Raw genomic sequence first — 22,179 nt, 5'->3', positions numbered from 1 at the left:
TTGCTACTTTGCGCGAGTATAAACCCCCCCCCCCTTCTCTCTCTGTCTAACCGGCGGTAGCTCGAGAGATCTAGCCCAACAAATCGACGAACACCCCAGTCGCATACTTGAGTTGCCCGATATCTAAGTACTGTAATCGATGCCGTCAAACTGACCCTCAAGCCAAAGCGCAGGTGTGTTCGAGGTTGCCAGTGTTCCATCACCGCTTAGCCTCAAGTCACTCAACACCGGATTCTCGCCTTCAGCGTGGCCTTCGCTTGCAGCATTTTCGGCCACCATTTCCGCAGCAAACTCCAATTCAACAAGCATCATTTCCATGTTCTTTAGGGGGAGGAGTATCGAAACTTCTGTGGCCTTATGGAAGAGGCTGAGTGCAAAGCGGCAGAGTCTCATATCCTGCTGTACCGTGTCGCGTCCAGGATGTTCACATATGTCGCACATGATTGCAATCAGTGCCGTGATCAGCGATGGGCAGTTGGCCCTGCTCTTGTCAGCATCCAACCCCTCCCACTCCTCAGTCGAAGATAGACTGTCGGCTCACCAAAAGTTACAATCGCTTGGCGGTATTGTTCTTGCAATAGTCAAGCATTCCCTGCTGACGCCGAGACAGTGCTTCCAAGCCCATTCAGTTGGCGGGTTCAAAGCGCCGAAGCATCTGTGCCCATGACTCTCGCTTCCGAGGACCATGGCGCGGGTATGGCTCGAAAGCAGGTTGAGCCAGTCCGCCCGAGTACTCCAAATGCCATGGGCCATAACCAGGGAGAAGAGATAGCCACAGTACAAGGTCGACATGAATAACAGCTCCATGCGCCCCAGGCTTGTTGCGATCGAACCCAACTGCATTGGCGTCGGAATCTCACTCCTCCAGCTCTCAAGCTGCTGGTTCAATCGCAATACACGAGATTCCTTCTCCTGTGCCGAGACCTTACTACTGCGATTTGAGTACAGCAAGTCGTAGACCCGGCCTTGGATATGAGCAAGCCTCAGTCGCAAGCGGAAATAGTTGACCCGTGCGCCCCCATCCGTGGTGTGCATGTCGCCAGCCCCATCCGCTGGGTCAGCGGGTGGCAGATCCAAGTCCGTGTCCACATCTAGCTGGACTGATGGTGTGAAGTGCCGGAGCGAGATCTCTTTATCGAGCATATAAGTGATCCAGAAGAGGCGAGAGCGATGGAGTCCCTCCTTAGGAGGGTAGAGCGCCTCGATGTCCAGCTTGGATTGCAGTCGCAGGCGATGCGTCAGCCGCACGGCAGCACCGATCAACACTACTGCCGGTCGGCTGTCGTTTTCGGCCTGATACAGGATGACGAGGCCCAATAGGACTTGCAAGCCGAGCAAGTCTTCATCACGCATCACCAGTTCGGCCAGGGCGGACCGGGCATTGCTCATGTAGCGCACGAAGCCCGGCTCATGCCGAGATAAGCCCACATCCTGACCTGGGACGGCGGGGTACCGAGATCCGAGGGCTAGTACAATGTTGATGCATGCCCACGCGGCCCGTTCGCGGCTCGCCGGGTTGCTGTACCACTCGAGTAGCATCCGCATGAAGGCAGGTTGAGCGAAGAGCGGAATTAGGGTGTTGATATGCGTAAAGTAACGGTTTACGATCGGGAGGATCTCGTTACCTGGTGGAAGCTTGAGCGCAGATCTTGTTTCCAGTCCGCACTCTCTGATACTGGCCGGGATACTGGCCGGGAAGGCTATCACGTCCACAGCAGTATCATCGTTGGCGTCACCTTGTCGCATGAATGCATCGACATTTCTAGCCTGGGAACTCCCGCCAGTATTGTTTAATCCGGCAAGGGGCAACTCTCCCATGAGCTTGACCGCCGCGGAGGTTACTGTGAGGACCTGCTGGAGTTGATTCTCGATGCGAGCAAGTCGTTGTTCTAGCGGACTGGGTCGACTCTCACTTAAGGCATGTTAGTGTATTCCCATGCTTGTTTCCGGGATAACATCAAGGTAAAGTAGGTGTATCAAGGGATTCACCTTGTCCGACCCGGGGGCTCGGTGACTGCTGAACTCGACGTTGCTGATACGTTCGCTCGTTCATGTTGGCTCCGTACCTTGCTATATCGCCGGCGGACTGCCGTAGTTCGACATGCAGCCCCGTACTGCCGGCAGTTGGAACATGACGGCTTCCCCATGTCGCATTTGATCTTTTTGATAAAGCAAAGATCGCATGCTTAGGATGGCAAGCTTTTTGTTAGATATATATCAGCAGCTCAACATGTCTTCGTCTGGAATCTGCACGTACCCTTCCGCCGGCTGGTTTGGGGGACCGTCTCCATCTTGTCACAGCCGTTTAAGACTGATGATGTTTGTTGTGTAATCTATCGGCTGTGGTTGCTCGAAGGATTCATGAGAGGACTCCCGTCGGTCATCTTCTGTCGCAAGCTGGCCGCTTTCCCCCTTGGCGCTACATACCTTACTGCATTTGTAAGCACAGAGTTTGTAAGCATCAAGACCAAGTACTTACTGTACATGTAACGTGCATTATAAGCGAGTCGCGCATATAAGCGAGTCGCGCACTCTCTACCACAACGCGTTCTCTCGACACTTAGCCTCATTTTCTCCCACCACCCAAAATGCCAGCTCCTTCAAAGGAAGCGAGGGTTATCTTAGCCCTTAAAGCTCTCCAAAACGGCAAAAAAGTTAAGCATTAGAGCTATAGCTAAGCTCTACAATATACCAGAATCCACCCTACACGACCGACGCGCTGGCCGGCCTGCACGACGCGATCTTCCAGCTAACTCGCGCCGACTTACCGATTCCGAAGAGAAGGCTCTTGTTCTGTATATAATTGAGCTATCTGAGCGAGCTTTTCCGCCGAGACTGCGTGGTGTAGAAGATATGGCCAACCAACTGCTACGCGTACGCGACGCGCCCCCTGTTGGCAAGCTTTGGGCACACAACTTCGTCAAACGCCAGCCAGAGCTCCGGACACGTTATACGCGTAGATACGACTACCAGAGGGCCAAGTGCGAGGATCCAAAGGTCATTGGCGAGTGGTTTGCCCTTGTACGGAACGTCAAGGCCAAGTACGGTATTGTAGATGACGATATCTACAACTTCGACGAGACTGGATTTATAATGGGCATTATCTTCGCGGGCATGGTGGTGACAACCTCGGATGGCCTTAGCAAGGTAAAGCTAGCTCAGCCTGGTAACCGCGAATGGGCAACGGTGATCCAGGGAGGGTGCTTTCCAAGCTGGATGTAAAGCTTCGTACACCAACGCCCTTGAACTCGCGGGCCAGTACACCACAACCTTGGGTCTTCCAGACACCACACAACCCTCGAGAAGCGACCTCGCAGTCAACGCTCATCAAAACTCGCATTATCAGCCATCAAAACAGCTCCCCAACTTCGATGTTGGCTGCTGTGGACCAGCTTACCAAGGGTACAATGGCTGTAATGCACCAGGTAGCCCTCCTTCAGGCAGAGGTCTCTTCGCTCCCTAAGGCAAACGAGGCACTAAGCAAGCGCCGAAGAGCCAAGAAAACACGTATACAGCTCGGAGAATCACTTGCAGTGCAAGATGCAAAGGATATGCTAGACCAGAAGGCCGTGGTTGGGGAGGTAGTACAAGAGACGCAGCCGGATGGTGGTGGTGCAGGGAGGGTCCGTGCAAAGGTTCGGTGTTGTGGTGTGTGCGGCAAGCCTGGCCATAATGCCCGCACTTGCCAGGAGGTTGCAGAAGGGTCTGATTCAGGTGTTTCTGATACAATTGTAGTTGGTTGATAGGTTTTGTTGTCTTGTAATTGGGGATAATGTTTGTAGGGTAGTGGAGAGTGCGCGACTCGCTTATATGCGCGACTCGCTTATAATGCACGTTAAGGATTATAGCGTCAAGAACGGGGAAGGGATGTATCAAGCCTGCTGTAAATTCTTCATACTTCGTTCTCCCGTGGTGAATGAATATTACATGTACAAGTACCTTCGCTTGCTCAGGGTTATTTCCTTATCTAACGACTACAGCACGTAACATCTACATCGCCATGAAGGATACTGTAGGCGAGACGGCTACCTTAGGGACGGGACTGCGCGGAGCTTATGGGTCATGCGCGCATCGTGGCACTGCTAAAGATGCCGAGGGGCGGACGTGGCTGGCTGCCGGTACTCGAGGGTCGAGATTGACTGTTATTCCTCTCAATGTACCACCAGGTGCCGCCCAGCAAGCCCAATGCCTCCAATCCGTTCAGGCATAATCGCGATCAGGATCTCGGGCTCGTGACTATCGAGTTCCAACAGCCCAATTTGTGCTGCAGAGTTTCTATACATTGAGAAACCAAGCAACCGTGCGTACTTAAGTGGTTGGACTACCTTATGCAGGAATCATAGACGTCTAGATACCGCAACTGAGAGGGGTAAACCCGTATGTTTAATAGATGCGACGCTGTGGAGAGCTGAAAGCCTTTTGCAGTAACTCGGGAGTCATGCGCCACGCGGACTGCAGTGAGGAAAATGCGCCTCGATTGCTGAGCTTATACTACCGTTGTGGTGTCACAACCTTGTCAATCCGCCGTTGCGCCTAGATAGGGGTTCACCGCTATGTAGCTTTAATATATGGGGAATCCGAGTTCGAAGGACCCCCCCTTCCCAACTCTCTCCCTACTCGCGGTGCCTCGCCATAGGCGAGAGCCACGAAACCGTCCAGATTCTCTTTGTGGTTCAAATTGCCGCATCGTTCCCTTTGCATAGAGTTCAGCTTGTCTCGAGGGGTGACCATCGTCTCGGCACTCCTTGTTGGGGCTGGGTGGGTTGTATTGGCAACCAGGTAAACTTGAACGACGAGATCCTTCAGACACTCTAAGCTCGCATTCGCTATCAGTCTGCTGGAACAGTACGATTTCAGTAGTATGGAACTCTAATTCACTTGGTATCGACCTGGAATACTCTTCAAGCTGAGGTTTCCGAGTAACTCTGGGCACGCGTCATGATAGCGGTTCAGAAATTCATCTGTAGGTATAAAGGGGGACGATGAGGCCTTCCAGATCTGCAGTCTTGTCTGAAGCGGAAGTTCATCAGTTTCAACCTTCACAAGCACCTTTACAACTCTGTTTCTCAAAGACCTACAACCTGTTCGTACATCAAACCCTCCGAGGTCTCGAGCGAGCTTCAACAATGTCCTCAGCAAGATCCTCGTTCCTATCTAGGGACAAGTATGGCTACGACCTCGTTGTGGCCACTACGCAAGCCAGCATCAACTCGGGTCTTCACAAATATCTCGCTGAGAATGAGTTCAAGGATCAGTTTCTCTGCTTCAAGATCGACCCTGGCAATGGGAAGTATTTCGACGTCCCCCTCAAAATGCTCCTCGACGAGACCAAAGTCAACCCCTTTGACATCCCCGCTGGCACCGATGCGGCGGATCCAAGAATCCAAACCCTCACGGCCGCCAAGTTTGCCCTGGGCATCAAGATGACGGTCGGTGTCCCACAGGGTGTCAACCCAAAGAACCTCGACATTGTCACCCTCGGCAGCAGCGCCGAAAGTGTTCTCTTTAACATGTACTGTAAGGACATTACCGTGATTGAGAACTACATGAATTGGGGGATGCACAAATGGAACGTCACCTCACAGCCCGAGGGAACCCCGTGGTATGTCCAGACCAGGGTCAACCTCACCATGTCGGAGCTGGACGAGAGCCTCAAAACGGACTACTTCGACAAACACCCCGATGAGCGAGATGCCATCAGGGCACGTCTCAAGCCTTTGGGGGACATGGCCTTTTCCATCCAGCAGCTCAACTTCGACCTCGCGAATGCGCTGCTTCAGTCCCCTCCCACCTTCAAGGGGCTTGAGGAAGGAACGTGGCCATCCAATGCTCTCAAAACCGCCTTCGCTGATGTCTGGTTCAAGGCCGCCAAGGAACGTGGCTTGCCCATCATGTCGCTCCAGGCCGTAATCAACAAGCCGGACCCGTCGCAACTCCACTTGACAGACTACGAGCGACAGGTCAGCGTGTACAAGGGTGCTACCGGCAATGCCAACCGTGACAAGAACCTCACCACGCTCGACTATCTTTGTGCTGTCAACAATAATCGGCTCCCCCTACCGGCCCCTTTTGACTGGAACTGGGTCGACAGTGCCAACATGAACAGTCAAGCGGGCGTCGTGTGCATCAACCGCAACACTATTGCCAACTTCCTCGCCGGCAAGCTTTTGCCTATTGCCCAGAGGTCTTGCATATCTGTCGAGGCTTACGTCTCGGTCAAGTCGGGGGGCGATGCCACATACGCCTGGCGTTTGGAAACGGGCCAGGTACCCCAGGTCATCATCAATCCCAAGGGCAAGGATGTCCTCAGCATAGCGTACTACGGCGAAGCCAAGGACAACGCTGCAGCTGGTGCCACGACAGGCGAATTTTACCTGAATTCTAGTTATTCGTTGGAAGTGCAACTCGAGGGTCTGCGCGTCAGGGTCCGACAGCGGTTGCAGATTTACATCTATGCCGAGTGGAACACGTCCGGGACCGGTTGTACGGTCTACGACACGGTGTTGACGGACTGGTATCAGATCGATGTTGACGGTTATGGTAACCTGTCCATGTCCTGGACTGCCACCAAGGATCCTGAGGACTACTCGACAAAGCCCGCCCTCAACTCCTTCCTTGACTTTTTCGCAAACATCAACGATTTACTCGACGATATCGGGGATAAGGTCAGGCCGTTTGTGGACAGGCAGTTGAAGCGAGTCGACTTTGGAACCATACAGAGCTTCATCTTCCCCGGTGGGAGGGTCTTTGCCTTCAAGAACGCCCGCTGGTCTGACAATCAGGATCTCCTCGCTGATATCACATACGCCGATACGACGGCCGAAGCTAGCCAGCGCTCACTTGCCATAGAACCTGTTTTGATGCAGTCGAGGACGCAACAGGCTGAAACGCTGCAGGTGGCTCCGAGGATCGTGACTGCGTCGTCGGAGCTAATCCAGAATTACATCCAAGCCGAGATAGTCGCTCCACGGTCCAAGTTTGAGGCTCTGCAGACCGGTGACGGCCACGCGCTGCTCTTCGGTCTTGACCCTGGGGGCAGTTTCCATGTCATCCAGGAGCACAGTGGCAACGCTGATGTGCGGACCGGGTGGCAGGTCCTTGACCTCTCGACCCTGGTCATCAGTACCGTCTTTCGCAACCAAGCGGCGGTAGTCCGTTCCTTTGATGTCGCGCAGAGCGCCGTCAATGGTACCGTGTCTATGGCCATGGCCATCACAGCTAACGGCGAAGACCACCTCTTCCTTTCGCTCGGGAATCCTTCGTCGGACACGGCATGGACCGGGAACGCCTCCTGGGTTCAATACACGTTCGATGCCGAGGGCCAGCAGATGAGCAACATCACCATCGTCGGCATTCTCTTCGCCGAGACCTCGGAAAAGCAGCAATACATCATCGTCGACATCGACCGCACCGACAACTCGTCTGTAAAGAAGATAGAGCGGTACTACGTTGACCCGACTCAGGAGACGGGGCGCTACTGGGTCAAGCACGACATTTCGGTAGACGTCGAGGACGCCAGTTACCAAAGCTGCATCGGCCGCCGCTCCATGAACGACGAAGTTGACGGGACCTATACCTCAGGCACCGTTAAGGGGAAACCACAGCTCGTCTACCTGCCAGTCGTCAACCAATGGGGGCCAGGCCCCGCTGAAACCGTTCGGATGAGCTTGCCCAACAAGGTCGTCCCCACGGCCATTACAACAGCCCGAAATACCGACAAGCAGTCCCCCCTTTATGCAACGACGGACCTGTATGCCATAGGTGACTCCACCTTGTACCGATTCCCCGCCGAGTCACTGAGCTCGCCCCAGGCGCTGGCTACGAGCAGCGTGCTCGCGGGGACCGACCAGCTCGCGGCCATGACTCACGATGGCATCACTACCATCTGGGGCAAAAACGCCAGCGACCAAGTCTACTATCTCTCATGCCCCGCCTCCCAACTGGCCGTCCCAGGGGCCTGGAGCACCCCCATGCCCATTGCGAGCGGCGTCGAGCGCATGTCAGCGTACGCCAACCGGGCCGACGGTGGCAACACCATCTTCACTTCGGGCGGCGGAAAGCTGCAGCGGTTGGTCCAGAGCACGGCCGCAGCCTCCAAGGTTTGGCGAGTTGAGGATATCAAGCTCGCGGTACCCGCCACGACCAAGGCCCTGGCGTTTAAATCCTATACAACCACAGTGCGCGTCGCCGATGAGAACGATGTCGGGGTGCCCAACGCCGTGGTCACGTTGACGGCAAAGAATCGTACCCCCGTCTACATCCACGGCCTGTACTACGTCTTATCATCGGTGCCTGTCCAGGTGACGGCCGACGCCTCAGGCTTGCTCTCAATTGTTGAAGCCATTACCAACATCAACGGCTCTGTCTTAAGCGTCTCAGCCGATGGGGGTACAACCATCGAAGTCAACCCCATGGAGAAGAGCTTCCAGAAACTCGCGTCGCTCGACTCGGAGACGTCCCTGAGGAATGCCAGCTTTCCCACCAATGTCAAAGCTGGCGGTATCATTGGTGCCCCTCAGACGGCCCCGCTAGTCAAGGAGGGCACGCCTTCAGCCGATGTCACGGCCGTGGCCCAGGGAATGCAAAATCTGAAAAAGGCATATGCCAGCGCCGGTGCCGCTGGTGCTCTGTCTCTCGCGGCTGGTCCCTCGGTTGTTCCCACGACCATGTTCTTCGCGTCGAGTACTAGCGACGTGGCCGCGGCAGCAGGAGATCTCTTCCGTTATCTCAAGACAGGCGTCGAGGCGGCGGTCGACGTGTTTGTGGACGCGGTGACGCAGGCCTGGAGCTTTGTCGTCACCATCGCCGGCAAGGCATACCGGGCGGTGCTGGACACGGTCGAGGCCGTTGTTGGCGCGCTTGAGTGCGTATGGGACAAAATCAAGACCGGTGTCCAAGACCTGATGCGCTACGTCGAGTTTCTGTTTGAGTGGGACGACATCCGGCGGACTAAAGATGTCCTGCACAACATGATCCGGTTGTACCTCAAAGATAAAGTTGACGGCATCCAAACCTTCAAAGCACAGCTCGATGCCTGTGTCCAGGACGTGGAGAAGCAAGTTGGCGAGACTTTTGGGGTAAAGGACTGGAGTCCCCTCGGCGAACACGCGACCAAACCTCTGTCGGCTGGCAGCAAGGATCCCAACAAGGGCCAGACATCGGGCTCGCAGCTGCTGTCCAGCCACTACAAAAACAACGCCGTGAATCTGAGCGTCGTCGGTGACGAACCGGCTCTCGATGTCGCCGAGTCGCTCCTCGCAACGCTGATCGATGCATTGGAGCAGGAGGGCGATGTGCTATCGTCAGTGGTTCAGCAGCTTGTCGATCTCGGCAAGAAATTCCCTAGCATGACGGTAGGGGAGCTGCTCACTGAGCTGGCTGGTATCCTGGTTGACGGCGTTCTCTCAAGCGCGCAGGTTGTCATGGACGCGCTGCTCGACGTACTGTCGTCGGTTGCATCGGCTCTGCTGGATGCTCTCGATACCAAGATATATATACCCGTCATATCGGATATCCTGGGGGCCATTGGCGTGCCTTCGCTGTCGTTCCTGGATCTGGTCTGCTGGCTGGGTGCGGTGCCGCTCACCGTCGTCTACAAGCTCGTCGAGGATGAACCACCCTTTCCGGATACAGACCTTGTCAAGCGACTGATCAACGCCAGCAGCCTGGATGAGTTCAAAGCGGCGATACAACCTCAACCCCGGCAGACCCTCACCGTGACTAGTAATCGACCGCAGAAGAGTCAGGCGGTCAGCGTCGAAAGGCTATACCAACACTGCCACTATGTGGCGGGGATGCTATCCTGGGCCAACATTCTCTTCGTCACGATTGAAGTCCCGGAACCCCCGGGAAAAATACGTGACATCCTGGGGTCCCTGACAGAGTTTAACTGGATCGCCGGCACGTCGCTGATGGCCCTCGCCGACGAGTTCATCGAAAAGATGCCGGTTGAAGGAACCTGGACAAAAGTCCTCTCTGGAGGGGCTTTGGGTCTCACCATTCTGTCCAAGCTCTACTTCTTTGGCCCAGCACAAAGCTTTCTGAAAACCACCAGGTTGGTCCAGAAATGGCCGATGCTTATCCCAGAAGATAGCCGAACCGTGACTGCGACCATCGATGCAGTCCTGACCCTGCCGACGTACCTCGTGACAGTGGTGCACTTTGCGCAGCTCGCTGGCAAACCAACGGGAAAAGACCAGGATGCAGCCATCGTCGCAGAGTGTGCAAATCTCTGCGGCTATTTCGCGAGCTGGCTGTACTGGGCTGCGGTGATTGACAAGGAAAAAGAGTCGCAGGGCGTGATTGTTGGCTTTTTGGCGTTCTTCAATTTTGCCGGCGGGGCGCTGCAAGTTGCGGAAGGGGCTATGGACGCTTTTGTGCCGGAGAAGTAGGTCGGTAATGATTCTTCGATGGTTGTTTAAACAGTCAGTCGTTACAGTCATCAAGTTGCATTCCCCAACCGATGGAAATGTCTGTCCGGCTGTGCAGCGCGCCCATGTCGTGCTGTCTGAACTTGGGTTGAACAGTTGAAGAACTCGAAGCGGGTTCGGGAAGAGGGTCAGTGCGCATATCTGGGTGGGCACCTATTACCCTAGCCCTCGGCTCCTGGGCTTAGGGTTTGGGTTAAGTGGCAAGCTGCCCCTGATATGGGTCTGCTCTCGAGAGTCCAAGGAGTCAAGGACTGTCCTTACGCCCTTTAATTTTACCGTCATGGGCGTCTGTTCTCCGTCGGGTACTATAGTACTACTAGTAGTAGGTAGATGTAATACTTGCAAGGGAATGCGGGTGTTATCAAGCCAAGTACATCTAGCGTCGACAACGTTGTATATATCGTGTACTGTACATAGTCTATATTGAGCTCTATCTTGCTTTATTGGAACGCTGTGCTTATTTTTAGCCACCCTATCCTTAGGTTCAGTACTAGTTGCCAAAATCCCGGGTATTTACAGTCTGCGGTTCTAAGCCGAACGTAATGCCGTCCCCCTCCTCCCAGCCTATACGGTGAATGATCGATAAAGTAGGAAATAGCAAGCTATAAGAGTTATTCATTAAACTACTCGGGTGCGTTTCCTCCGTGACTCTCACTTCCTTCCAAGTTGCTCCTTCTCTAGGTACCTACGTGATCTATCAGAGAAGGAAACAACTCCCCGGAACATCACCCTCAATACAAGTCATGGCTTTCCAGTCGCTACCACAGCGCCTCCTTTTCTTGTTTTGGGCCGCCGCCATGGCCTCGACATTGCCGCCTTCTTCAGTACTATCTTGGGAACGGGATATCAACATCACATCAGTCGTGGGAAGCGGCGTTGGCTGCCCTAAGGGTACTAGTACTCTGTCGACCTCAAGCAGCTACGATGGGACCTCCCTGACTCTCGGCTTCGACGATTTCCAAGTGTTTTACGGCCCTGGTTACCCACTGCAAGCCAGGTCCAAAACCTGCATCATTGTCATAACCGTCAGGTACCGGAGCGGACGTACCGTGGAGCTGCTGGGAACAACGTACCACGCATCAGCACTCCTGGATCCTGGCATGACGGGGAACATTTTGTCGTCGTACACATTTTCCAGTAGCGCCGTGGGTAATGCAAGCAGCGCAAGCAGCACTGAAGCCAAAGCTACCGGGCCTCTCATTGGGGATTATCTACAATATAAAGCAATAATACCCAAGAGCTCCACAACCGTTGCACCTTGCGGTGTGGATGAAGTACGATTACAGATCAACACGCGCATCTCGGTGACCTCTGGCAACGCAACAGTCTCTGGCAGAGTGGATGGTGGCCCTTTATTCTCGCTTGGTACTCAGCTAATTCACCTAGGATGGGTGCCGTGCAATAGTTAGGTAGCCTATTTGAAAGCTATATTTCTTAGTTCTCTATGATTGAGAAGTTGCCGGAAGCTGCCAGTGCCTGAACTCAGAAGAATCAACACTTTGTATTCACGTAAGTCGAAGTGATCGCTAGCGTGGCCTTTAGGTGGTGGTAGTTACCTTACGTATGAATAGATATATTGGAAGACGGATCATTTCTTTTCAACGTCGGTACTGTACTTCCATTCTTCCTGTGACCGTTGTGTCTTGTGGTCCCCCATCGGACAATGAACATGAACCCCGCTGGCTTCACTAGGTGCCAGGCGAGCTGGAATGCGGGCTGCATTATTAGCCTTGGCCCTCCAACCACGCTGGCGACATGAAGCCACTCGGATGACGAGATGTAACCTGCCAAGGCCCGGGCTGAAGACACTCGGCTCTAGGAGCTTCCACCAGCCACCGGTAGAGAACAGCAAAACAAATTGACGCTTTCCTTGCGGTTCAAATTAGCATCAACATTGTCTTCTAGACTACTGTACTACCCACTACACGCACTCGTTGCTATTAAGTTATCGCGGTTTGTTTATACTCAAGAAGCTTTCAGACCCTATGGCAGGGACCGCAGTTGGGATTTCGGGGCTCTGGTATGACCGGTCTAGGCCAGCAGTTCTCGGCGCCACACTCACGCTGCCGGTGGATCAGGCATACTACCTCCTCACCTCCCTTACGTTGCTAATCACAATAGCTGGGGCGAGCTTCTGGAACCTCACAGCGCTGCTCCTCCATCGACTGCTGGCGGCAAATCAAAATGCCGACGTACTGGATCTAGAGCACCGGGTAGCCGTGTTGAATCTAGGCACTTCGGCAAAGGTTTTCCTGTCCGCCATCAAACTATATCACGCATGGTTGAGGAAAGGTGTGCGCAATCTAGAGGCCCGTACGCTGCTGGTGCTGGTACCCGCGGGACTTGTCTGGAGCACATTTGTTATCGCTTCCATTCTGGCATCTCGTGTCGCCATAACCGATAGCAATGGGGATGTAATATCTCCAATTCGGCCACATCGCTGTGGCTTCTTCTCCTTCGATGTGCCCGAGAACGAAACCGACCCCTTCGGCATGATGCGCAAGATCCCCAATGACACGATTCAGGCCAGAAACTACGCCAGCTCCTTCTACAACAGGGCGTCTACCTCGCGTCCGACCCTCTCTCGGTTCAAGTCCATCACACTTTCAATGGATATAGACACAGCGGCCCAGTGTCCCTTTCGAAATCCCGATCGATGTCGACTCGGACCCAATGGTGCCATGGCGATGCGAACTGGCCTGCTCAATTCCCATGAGGCCTTTGGGATTAACTCGCACCTGGCTGACCAAGTCGCCTTCCAGTACGAGGCAACCTGTTCCCCTGTCCAGCCACTGGACGGGGAGGTTAGAAGGCATGTAAGGCCGGGCTTAGCTGGTGATATTAACCGCAACGTTACTCGTGCCTACTTTGGACCTTACGGGGATGAGGATTTTACTTACGAGTTCTACGATGAAACGATCAACACACAAGCAGGCTATATTGTAGAGTATGGCTAACCTTTTTGTTTCCATCTCCTACCTAGTTCTGATCAAGTGGGAACAGGTCTTATTACGCCAGAACCAACGACTGGAATCCACCCACTTGGGTTCCTATTCCAGACTTCAACCGGACCGACGCCGACGTGACCATGTTCTTCCTGAGTCAGAACAAGATCGGCTACATAGAGCCCACCTTTGACCCCTGGTTCTGGGCCAACGGCTCGGACTGGCGGAAGATCAACAGTCTCAATCTGACATTGGCCAACAGATTCTTTTCAACCATGGCCTGCACGGAGCAATTCAGGCTCTGTAACCCCGCCAAGGAAACCCCCGACGCTTGTCTGCCCTGGACCGGACTGGTGCCTCTGCAGAGCGCCTTGGTGGAGAACGACCCGGTCACCGGGGGGCTATTCAATGTTCCCCAGATGCTGATCGCCCAGCGAATCCTGACGCACATGACCCGCTCGACCCTGCACTACAGCGTGGTCACGCTCCGGGGCGCCGCGCTCTGGGCCAACGACCTCGTCTACGGAAACCTTTCCCCGGGCTTGCCTGACAACCAGTGGCAGATGGAGGCGCTGGGCTGGTTCCAAACTAGCCTCGCGAAGCTCCAGTCGTACATTGTCCAGTTTGCCGCAAACTCGGACGATCTTGGACCGTATGGCCGTGTCCGAACCCCACTGGACATGCTGGGGACGAATAGTAATGGGGAGCACGACGAGGCAAGCAATGCCGTCTACCATATGATGCAGGACCAATGCAGCAACCAGCTTGTTCGACCTACCGGGGAGATGCAGAATTTCAGCTTTCTTGGGGTCATGGTGATTGTGCTTTTCAGTTGTACCGTTATTGTTCTGGATTTGGCCGGCGGAGTGATCCTGGAGTGGCTGAGAAGGCTATTGAGGAGGCCATCTGCCCTTGCGGCTGCGAGACAGGCCGACAATATCTTCCATCTCGTGAGACTGGCTCTGCGTGCACACCTCCCGCACGGCGAACGTTGGGTGCTTGGGCAGTGGGAGGTACCTGTTTGGGACGGCGACCTTTCGATTCCTCGGCCATATATCGAGGAAAATGGAGGCCTTGCCCTCTACCCTGATCCGAGCAGGGTTGAAAACCATGTTCCGAAGGGGCATTGGAGGGTGGGAGAGGCTATGCGAGTTGAAGAGGCGGAGGTGGATAGTCTTGAAATGCAGGATACGACCGAAATAGTGGCCTAGAAAAGGGTACTTGTCGGAGGGGACGGATTGGAGGAAAGTCTAGGTAGAGGTTTAACGTTGTGAATTGACAGGGGTTCTGAGGAAAGGAAGAGAAGGAGAGCAACAAATTCCAGGGCCAACGTTGAACGTTCAGGCTAGAATACCACTGGATGGCTGAGGTAAGCACGGCGGTGTAGGCTTGGCCGGGGTCCACATCGCGCCCTGATTCTTTACTATTAGCAGCAGATGAACTGTTTGCTTGCAAACACCACTCCTTCAAAGCTTCAGGCCGTACTTCGAACCGAATATTTTAGCATTCCGTTAACAAAACCCCCCCCAAAAGCTACCCAAGTCGAATGGTACGGCGCACCAAGTCGGTTTCGGGAACCTGGAAATCCTCGACGACTACCAGACCTACTCGCTCCCAACAGTCGCCAGAAGCCACGTATTCCACCACCATCATGACGCATGTCGCAGCGTCACTTGTCACCCCGAGGACAAGGCAGACCCAGGGCTCCTCGCGGAGCCTGCGGGCGAACTTCTCATGGCCTTCTCCGGACAAGTGATCTCTAGTCGGAGAGAAAGTCCCTTGGAGAAACTGGTCGCCAAGACATGTGCTTGCACGCCACCCACCACCAGACTCCTCTCGAATTTCCACTTCAAAGGTGCACACGGACATTTCCAAGATATGGTGTTGGCGGAAGATGGTCGACTTCTCGGTGCTGCTCAATTGCTCATACTCACCCAACGGAATGCTCCGTAGACCGTCACCGAAGACGACAGAGATCTCGATTGGATATCCCTGTGCGAAGGAAATATCCCAGTCATAGTCTAGGTCGCTCCTCTTTGGCTTCACAACGCCCTTCCATCCCGTCCACGACCAGCTTGGGAAGCCTGGGCGACGGTGACCAGGACTTGAGAGATCCCACCTCAGCCCGTTGACTAACGACTCCGCGACAGTCCCCAAGGTTTCATCAGTCGGGTCATCGCGTGGCTGCAAGGGAATGCCGCAAAGATGGTGTATCTCGCTGCTGAAAAAGGTACCGAATATTCCGAGCATTGCATTCAAAATGTCCGACTGGTACGTCAAGCGCCTCCGGGTGTAGTTAGAGACCAAAGCCAAAAAATGCGAGTCCGTCGCCCGGGTCGGAAAGCACCACGACCCAGCCTGAAGGCGATTCGAGTACTTGTACGAGTCCTTGTGGATTCGTGCGGGCACTTGGACAGCTTCTCGAAGTAGAACACCTCGGCACTCGTAAGAGACCTCGTGCTCGGTGAAGATGAGTCGCCGCCGAGATAGCAGACCTTCTTGGTATGTCCAGCCTCTGGTCGCCCAGACCGAAGATCTTACGGTACTGGCTGGGTCAGGTGGAATGGAAGTCAGCGCATGTCCTTTCACTTGCGCTCGAAACTGCGGAGTCCTCGGTTTTCCCGCCCGAACTCCCGGAAGGCCAAAGGAAGAGTCGTTTCCCGCTGCGGCTATGATGGTTATCTCGGAGCTGCCGTATATGTCGCCCATACTGCGCAGATGCAACGCCCGGATGGCCTTGTCTTTCTTGACGATGCAGTATCGGTCAACCCACAGATAGGCGTACCCCAGCCTCCTGGTTACGAGAATCGCATCTTCAACTACCGGCTCGACCTCGCCATCACCCAACGTGTCCAAGTCTTCGTCTGAGGTCAACACTGAACCAGGGGTCGGAGGGCCCCATACATAGCTCAAGGCCACAAATGGAACAGCTGAACTAGGAGAGACAATCCGGCGAGTGGCGCATTCGATGAGCCGCAGATGGGGGACCATTGCTCCCTTCCGGGGCTTGCACAAGCGCGAATGGGAAGTTCCGCATAACTCAACCCAGTCACGAACCATACCGAAGTCGATGGAGTTAGAGGAAAGTTCTCGAATATCCAGGGAGCGTGTGCCGTGGATGCAGTTCGAACCGACACGGGCGATGAAGCCGGAGGACAAGATTGAGTCTCGGACCCAGACGGCAAGGGCCTCAGTCGAGATGTATTCAAAATTACCGCGTTCTGTCGGCGAACGGGAAGGGATATCGGGAACGACGGCCAGAAATACACTGTCGATCCACCCCTTTTGGAACATTAGCTCCCACTGCCAAGCCAGGTCGTTCTGGCAGAGCCAGACATCGGTGCTGGAAAAAGCGTGTAGTTGATGGTTGCAACCTTCAACTGCGGCGTTGAGTATCCTGTTTTGTGGTTGACGCGGTCGGATCGAGCCGATGAGCCGACATGATGCACACGAACTCATCTCCCATGCTTCATCGACCTTCCCCAAATCAGGTATCACACACCGACCAGTTGGCCTAGGCACAAGCGAAAAGACGTCATCCCAGTCGATCTTTTCACAACGTGAACACAACTTCTCGTTCATGGCAATCTCCTGGTCCCGCTGCTGCGCAAGCAAGTTGATCCGGACATCCTGCTTGGTCACCCTTTCGTACAACTGGTCTTGCTGCTCAGTTGCACAGCCTTTGGCCCGGATGCTCTCCGTCTTTGAGGCGGATGATGCTGCGAGTTCAAACCCCGGGACTTCTGAGTCGTCTTTTGGAACCTCGTCGGTTTCGCCTGGCGGAAGCCATCCTGGATTGGCACCGTTCTTTGTCTCGAAGATAGGCTTCGTCTCCTTCCTGGCAAGCAGGAGGTCAACGATTTCATCGCCACGTCTCATTGTCAGTGCTCGATGCATGGGCGTCAGTCCTTCGTTGTCCTTTGCATTCGGGTCGACCCTGTCGTCCTGAAGGAGGCAGCGTATCACTTCCTTGCGCTCGTCGTCGACTTCATGATCATAATCTCCATCAACCGCCCACGACAGCGGTGTGCGACCACTGTGATCCCTGGCGTTTGGGTCTACACTCTCGACGGCAAGCAGTTGCCGAACGATGCCGGTTTTGGCGGCCCCGGCGGCCAGAGACAGCGGCGTTCGCCCGTCTACATCACGGGCATCCGGCTCGGTTCCTGTCCACTCCAGTAGCACCCTCGCAGCCTCGTCGCTAGGAACCTCTGCTGTCGCCGCTAATGACAAGGGTGTCCGATCCTTTGCATCCCTGGAATTTGGGTCAACACCAGGCATATTCAGCAACCTCCAAACAATCGCCTCGTGGCCTCGCCATGCTGCCCAGGCCAAGGGCGTTTTTCCTTCTTCATCTTGAGCATCCAGCTGGATTCCGCCTTGGGAGACCAGGAGGTCGAATAGGACTTCATTTCCATTAGCAGCTGCTAGAGACAGTGCAGTTCTCCTCCCGGTGTGGATTTTTGATTTCGGAAGAGTTGTGCGGTTCAAGTCGATTGTCACGCCCGAATGGAGAAGACACTTCGCCACAGCCTCATGCTTTTCCTCAATGGCGAGCAGAAGCGGCGTCCAGCCTTGGTTATCCCGCGTCTCAACGTCAATCCCGGGATGGCGGAGAAGTGCCTCCACCGTGGCCACACGACCTCGCTGTGCCGCGTGAGACAGTGCTGTTCGACCTTGATAATCACGAGCATTGGCATCGACTCGACCCGTGGCGAGGAGGAGCGCGACGACTTCATGGTGATCGGAGTCTTCAGCGTCTGAGGACCACCTAGTACCATAGGCCGCCCACATTAGAGGCGTAAAGCCCTTGTTGTCGCAGCTTGTCAGATCCAGATCATCTCTCCGCAGTAGGATCTCCACGATGGCTGTGTGTCCGTGGCTTGCAGCCGAGGATATAGGGGTTCGGCCCTCACTATCGGCAATATTCAGGTCCACCCTCTTGTCAAAGAGCAGTAACCTGACAATCTCCAAATCACTTCCTTGAGTCACAGCCATTGATAGCGCCGTCTCTCCCCATCCAGATTTTGCGTTTGGATCGACAGAATTGTGGGCAAGCAGCAGTTTCACCGCATCCGCTTTGCCACTCCTTACAGCGCACAGGAGGGCCGATTCCTCGCCATCGGGTGGATTTGGGTCGGCTTTGTACTCTGTCAGCAGGATACGGACAAGTCGCAAGCTGCCATTGCCAGCTGCAGTGGCAAGGAGCCTCCTCGCTTTTATGGCGTGGTTCTCAGGGTCGGAATCGAGGCCACCCTTCTCCAGTAGCAACAGGGCAACCCTTTCATCCCCATTTGCCACAGCCACATCCAAGGGCGTTTCATCAGACCACAAGCTACCTCCCGCTCCTTTGTGCGGCTCAATGCCCTCGGCGTCGAGGAGTAACTCGACGATTCGCGTATGTCCCCCCTTTGTGGCGATGAATAAGGGTGTTTCCCCTCGCTCTGAACGCTGGTACGGCTGTCGTGCGTTCAACATGACAGGGTCAAGGTTTCCGGTCCGAAGTAACAGCTCGACAATTGCGCCGTGTCCTGCTCGAGAAGCATACCAGAGTGGCGTTGTATGCTTCACATCTCGATAATTCGGGTTTGCGCCACAGGCCAGAAGGGACCTCACAATCTCCGCGTCACCTTGCTCCGCGGCAAGTGAGAGGGGCGTACGTCCTTGGTAGTTTCGCAAGTCGATTTTAACGGCGGGGTCGGTAAGCAGGAGCTGGACAACTGCCTGGTGTCCCATCTGTGCTGCCCAGCACAGCGGCGTCTGGCCGTAGTCGTCTCGCTTGTTGATGACGTCGCTCTTGGTGTTGAGAAGAGTGGATGCGGCCAAGAGTGATTTGATGACGGAAGGGACACCGGCGTACGCCGCCATATGCAGTCCACTCATCTCTCGTGCCGAGGTTTCGCCACCAAACACGGCTTCTTCCAACTTGTGGACAATCAAGGACATTTGGAAGGCTGCTTGAATCTTGGGCTGGGTGCGCAGGAATTCGTACACTTCACTCGGTGGCTCATTGGCAGTCTCGAGATGATGAGCCCAGTTCACTGCTGCGTATTGAAACAGAGGGCGTGACTGCAGCCGTTCTTTCAGGCCCTCGTTGCTTGGGCATGCCCCCGTCTCAAACTCGGACATGGAGAGGTACCGAATGCAGGCGGTACCGATATCAGCTTCGGGGTACATAAGATCTTGACGGCTGAGCAGATACTCCCTCGCCGTGTTGTGGACAAAACTGACAATGTCGCTTGAGGGATCCCAGACAAGCAATGGGCGACAGGTCTCGAGAATTTCGGTTATATCTGGTCGTGTGTCTGGGTTGACGTTCGAGTTGCTTGTTGGAATCGCTAGGGCCTCTTGGAGTTCTGTCATGGTCAATTGCCGCGTTGCGAAAGTAAGCCACGAGAGGGCCAGTTTGTTCTGCCCATCCATTTGGCTCGCAATTCGGCCTACAGCAACTCCATACAAGCCGCGATATACATCGGGCCCCGTCAGTAGAGAGAAGTTCTCTCTACTTAGGGTTAGAGCTAGTGTTAGGATTAGGGTCATTCGAGAGAACACGGCTTGCCAGCAGGAAAGTTGCGACGACTCGCAGGCAAGTAAGCCCATGTATAGCCGGGCGGCCAGAAACCTGTCAGAGAGTTAGCTGGAGTGACAATGTTTGTAATCGGGAGACGTGAACGAGCATAGATAGAATTACCTTCCAGCAGATGCCTCGACAATGGATAGTGTCAATTGGGCTCCTTGGGTGGTATCAAGATGTGCATGAGCAAGCGGCAGGAAACGGCCCAGGCTGTCCACCACGTATCGTTGCAAATCTCCATCGTCGGCAACAATATCAAACCTTATAGCCTCCTCAACTAAGTCGGTAACCTCGGGTATGCCCCGCGAGGTCACAAGTAGCCGCGCACCATAGTGCTCCTCCAACTTAACCATCTCTTCAACAAATCTCGCCCTTCCGGCCTCCATACACTCGTCAAGCGCGTCCACAATAATGAATACCTGTCGGTATTTCTCGACGGTCGATCGCATCTGCCTGAGAGTCTTGATGAACGGCGTAGGAGCATCTCCATCAGGGGACCAGTCGCTCTGAGCCGTATCAGACCCACGCTTCACAAGTTGCTCGGTCAAACTCTGGCATACAGCCTCGATGCTTTGCTCGTGGCTTCTCAGTTTGTTGAAGAAGATGTGCGCAATACCGACATCCGAGTCGTTCTCGAACCTGGACGCCAACTCTTGAACAATGGCGGAGGCAGCGATAGTTTTCCCTGCGCCTGGTTGGCCTGGACAAAAGAGGGTACGACGGGGGTCGGTGCCTGTGACCCAGTCCCGAAATGCAGGTGAAGAGAAAATCCATTGACAGGTTCCGGGATGGAGTGTGCCGGGACGCATCCAGAGGAGGGTGTCGTCGTCAAGATGAGGCGTCGGCATCATGATGGGGTTCATCATATTGGAACCGAGACAGAAATGATCCCCGTGTTAATTCAATGTTGCGTTCAAGTCTGGTAGACTAGGCACTTACCTAAGTGACCAGGGCTTGTCTTTTCACGACTGGAAGACCCCAAGCTGAAATTATTCCCAGGTAAAAGCAGGCCAGCCCAACGAGAAGTAGGCATTCTTGGGCAGCGAGAGTCACGTGGAGCTAACAAGTGTTACTGACCCCTTAAAATACAATAGAACTCTCGCTAAAATTACCAGAGTCTCAGGCTCTAGCATACAAACGGCCGTCGGTGGCTAGGATGCTGCGAGTGTCTGCTTCTGAGTTAGCGCAACAGTCTTATCCAGCTGAAACCAGGCTGGGTGGTGGGACGGGATTGAACTCACATTGGAAGCTTCCGAGTCTTCCTCGAGACAGGGATCTCGCTCCGATGCCGATCCTTCCCATTTGGCACGCCGTCCTTGCCATCAGCTTGAACCGCCGCAGCCACACCCCCCCTCGACTCCTTCATGTTGCGTCCACGGGAACCGAAACACAACCTTGGCCTCGAGCTTCTTCTCAAACAGCTCATAGGCTTTGGGCGCATCCTCAATTCCCATTGCCGCGGAGACAACCCACATACCTCAAGCACCAAAAATCAGCACTGACAGGATGCCAAGTTCCGAGTCATCTTCCAGCCGGTCGTCTGTTCCAGATCAGTTGGGTAGCCCTTCGCCGGGGCCGGACTCGGACCCGCCAGCTGCTGGTGTCGATAATGTTCAAGACAGTTATGAGGACTACATGATCCCCTTTGAGCATGAAGCGAAACCGCCAGGGTACAGAACAGAGGGCTTGACCGTCCTCCTGCCAGCGGCTCCCGAGGATGACGCATTCTTCATGCGACAAGTGCCGGTTCGCGACTTCGAGTAGGATAATCTTTCTAGTCTATAGCCTATGTCATGATGTCAAACCAGAATGCGCCTAACATGTTCATAGCATTGTCATCATTCATGGACTACACGGCGCACGCTGGCCACCGTGGAAGAATTCCGGCTCTGGCGACAGCAAGTGGGTTTATGACATGGGCCGTTGGCATGGGCGCACAGTCATGTCTTTCGGATATGATCCCCTTCGCATTCTATCCGGGTCACGAATTAGAGAGTCCATTCGTAGGGCATCCATTCGTCTCCTGAACGACTTGAAGACTGAGAGAGCTCCTATCGAAAAGGTAAGGTACCTACGGACCCAGTTGGTCTAGTTTGGACCATATTACAACTACTCCTCATGCTAGGCGTTCTCTAATCTGCACCCTTCTCTCGGTAGGTTCGGCCTATAATGTTCGTGGCTCACGACATCGGGGGTGTCGTCGTGAAAGATGTAAGTCTTCGAGGGCCTT

The 22,179-nt window shown here is 54.5% G+C and overlaps 8 protein-coding genes across 8 annotated transcripts; 4 read left to right on the top strand and 4 right to left on the bottom strand.

Moving 5' to 3' along the window:
- Positions 1-123: 123 nt before the first annotated feature.
- Positions 124-2,291, bottom strand: N656DRAFT_708165 (uncharacterized protein; the record flags this gene model as incomplete). The annotated part of the gene is made up of 4 exons (XM_064811486.1): positions 124-481; positions 542-1,912; positions 1,990-2,185; positions 2,258-2,291. 4 exons carry the CDS (start codon positions 2,289-2,291, stop codon positions 124-126), a joined length of 1,959 nt encoding a protein of 652 aa, XP_064670550.1.
- Positions 2,292-5,126: 2,835 nt separating this feature from the next.
- On the top strand, positions 5,127-10,511 carry N656DRAFT_751974 (uncharacterized protein; the record flags this gene model as incomplete). Its single annotated transcript, XM_064813026.1, has 1 exon — positions 5,127-10,511. One exon carries the CDS (start codon positions 5,127-5,129, stop codon positions 10,389-10,391), a length of 5,265 nt encoding a protein of 1,754 aa, XP_064670549.1. The 3' UTR covers positions 10,392-10,511.
- A 716-nt stretch (positions 10,512-11,227) lies between these two features.
- On the top strand, positions 11,228-11,839 carry N656DRAFT_708570 (uncharacterized protein; the record flags this gene model as incomplete). Its single annotated transcript, XM_064811515.1, has 1 exon — positions 11,228-11,839. One exon carries the CDS (start codon positions 11,228-11,230, stop codon positions 11,837-11,839), a length of 612 nt encoding a protein of 203 aa, XP_064670548.1.
- Positions 11,840-12,144: 305 nt separating this feature from the next.
- N656DRAFT_751968 (uncharacterized protein) lies at positions 12,145-14,755 on the top strand. Its single transcript, XM_064813025.1, has 2 exons — positions 12,145-13,377; positions 13,434-14,755. Exons 1-2 carry the CDS (start codon positions 12,416-12,418, stop codon positions 14,584-14,586), a joined length of 2,115 nt encoding a protein of 704 aa, XP_064670547.1. The 5' UTR covers positions 12,145-12,415; the 3' UTR covers positions 14,587-14,755.
- A 687-nt stretch (positions 14,756-15,442) lies between these two features.
- N656DRAFT_708259 (HET-domain-containing protein) lies at positions 15,443-16,669 on the bottom strand (the record flags this gene model as incomplete). The annotated part of the gene is made up of 1 exon (XM_064811493.1): positions 15,443-16,669. A coding segment is annotated over one exon (1,227 nt), but the record flags the coding sequence as incomplete, so codon positions are not given.
- Positions 16,670-17,887: 1,218 nt separating this feature from the next.
- N656DRAFT_708383 (ankyrin) lies at positions 17,888-18,373 on the bottom strand (the record flags this gene model as incomplete). Its single annotated transcript, XM_064811498.1, has 1 exon — positions 17,888-18,373. A coding segment is annotated over one exon (486 nt), but the record flags the coding sequence as incomplete, so codon positions are not given.
- Positions 18,374-18,748: 375 nt separating this feature from the next.
- Positions 18,749-20,758, bottom strand: N656DRAFT_708486 (ankyrin; the record flags this gene model as incomplete). Its single annotated transcript, XM_064811508.1, has 3 exons — positions 18,749-19,880; positions 19,926-19,997; positions 20,067-20,758. Coding segments are annotated over 3 exons (1,896 nt in total), but the record flags the coding sequence as incomplete, so codon positions are not given.
- Positions 20,759-21,281: 523 nt separating this feature from the next.
- N656DRAFT_778479 (uncharacterized protein) lies at positions 21,282-22,169 on the top strand. The gene is made up of 2 exons (XM_064815017.1): positions 21,282-21,709; positions 21,780-22,169. Exons 1-2 carry the CDS (start codon positions 21,456-21,458, stop codon positions 22,039-22,041), a joined length of 516 nt encoding a protein of 171 aa, XP_064670543.1. The 5' UTR covers positions 21,282-21,455; the 3' UTR covers positions 22,042-22,169.
- Positions 22,170-22,179: the final 10 nt, after the last annotated feature.

Source organism: Canariomyces notabilis, assembly GCF_033297395.1.
Source record: "Canariomyces notabilis strain CBS 508.74 unplaced genomic scaffold N656scaffold_9, whole genome shotgun sequence".
In the NCBI taxonomy this organism is placed as follows: Eukaryota; Fungi; Ascomycota; class Sordariomycetes; order Sordariales; family Chaetomiaceae; genus Canariomyces; species Canariomyces notabilis.
The sequence above is the reverse complement of the archived record's forward strand: the minus strand, read 5'-3'. Positions and strand labels throughout refer to the sequence as shown.

Bases quoted from the DNA above. Each gene is read 5' to 3' on its own strand.
- N656DRAFT_778479 (XM_064815017.1), top strand. From the start codon at position 21,456: ATGCCAAGTTCCGAGTCATCTTCCAGCCGGTCGTCTGTTCCAGATCAG. The intron at 21,710-21,779 runs GTAGGATAATCT...ACATGTTCATAG, and splicing joins GTGCCGGTTCGCGACTTCGA to CATTGTCATCATTCATGGAC.
- N656DRAFT_751968 (XM_064813025.1), top strand. From the start codon at position 12,416: ATGGCAGGGACCGCAGTTGGGATTTCGGGGCTCTGGTATGACCGGTCT. The intron at 13,378-13,433 runs GTATGGCTAACC...AAGTGGGAACAG, and splicing joins CAAGCAGGCTATATTGTAGA to GTCTTATTACGCCAGAACCA.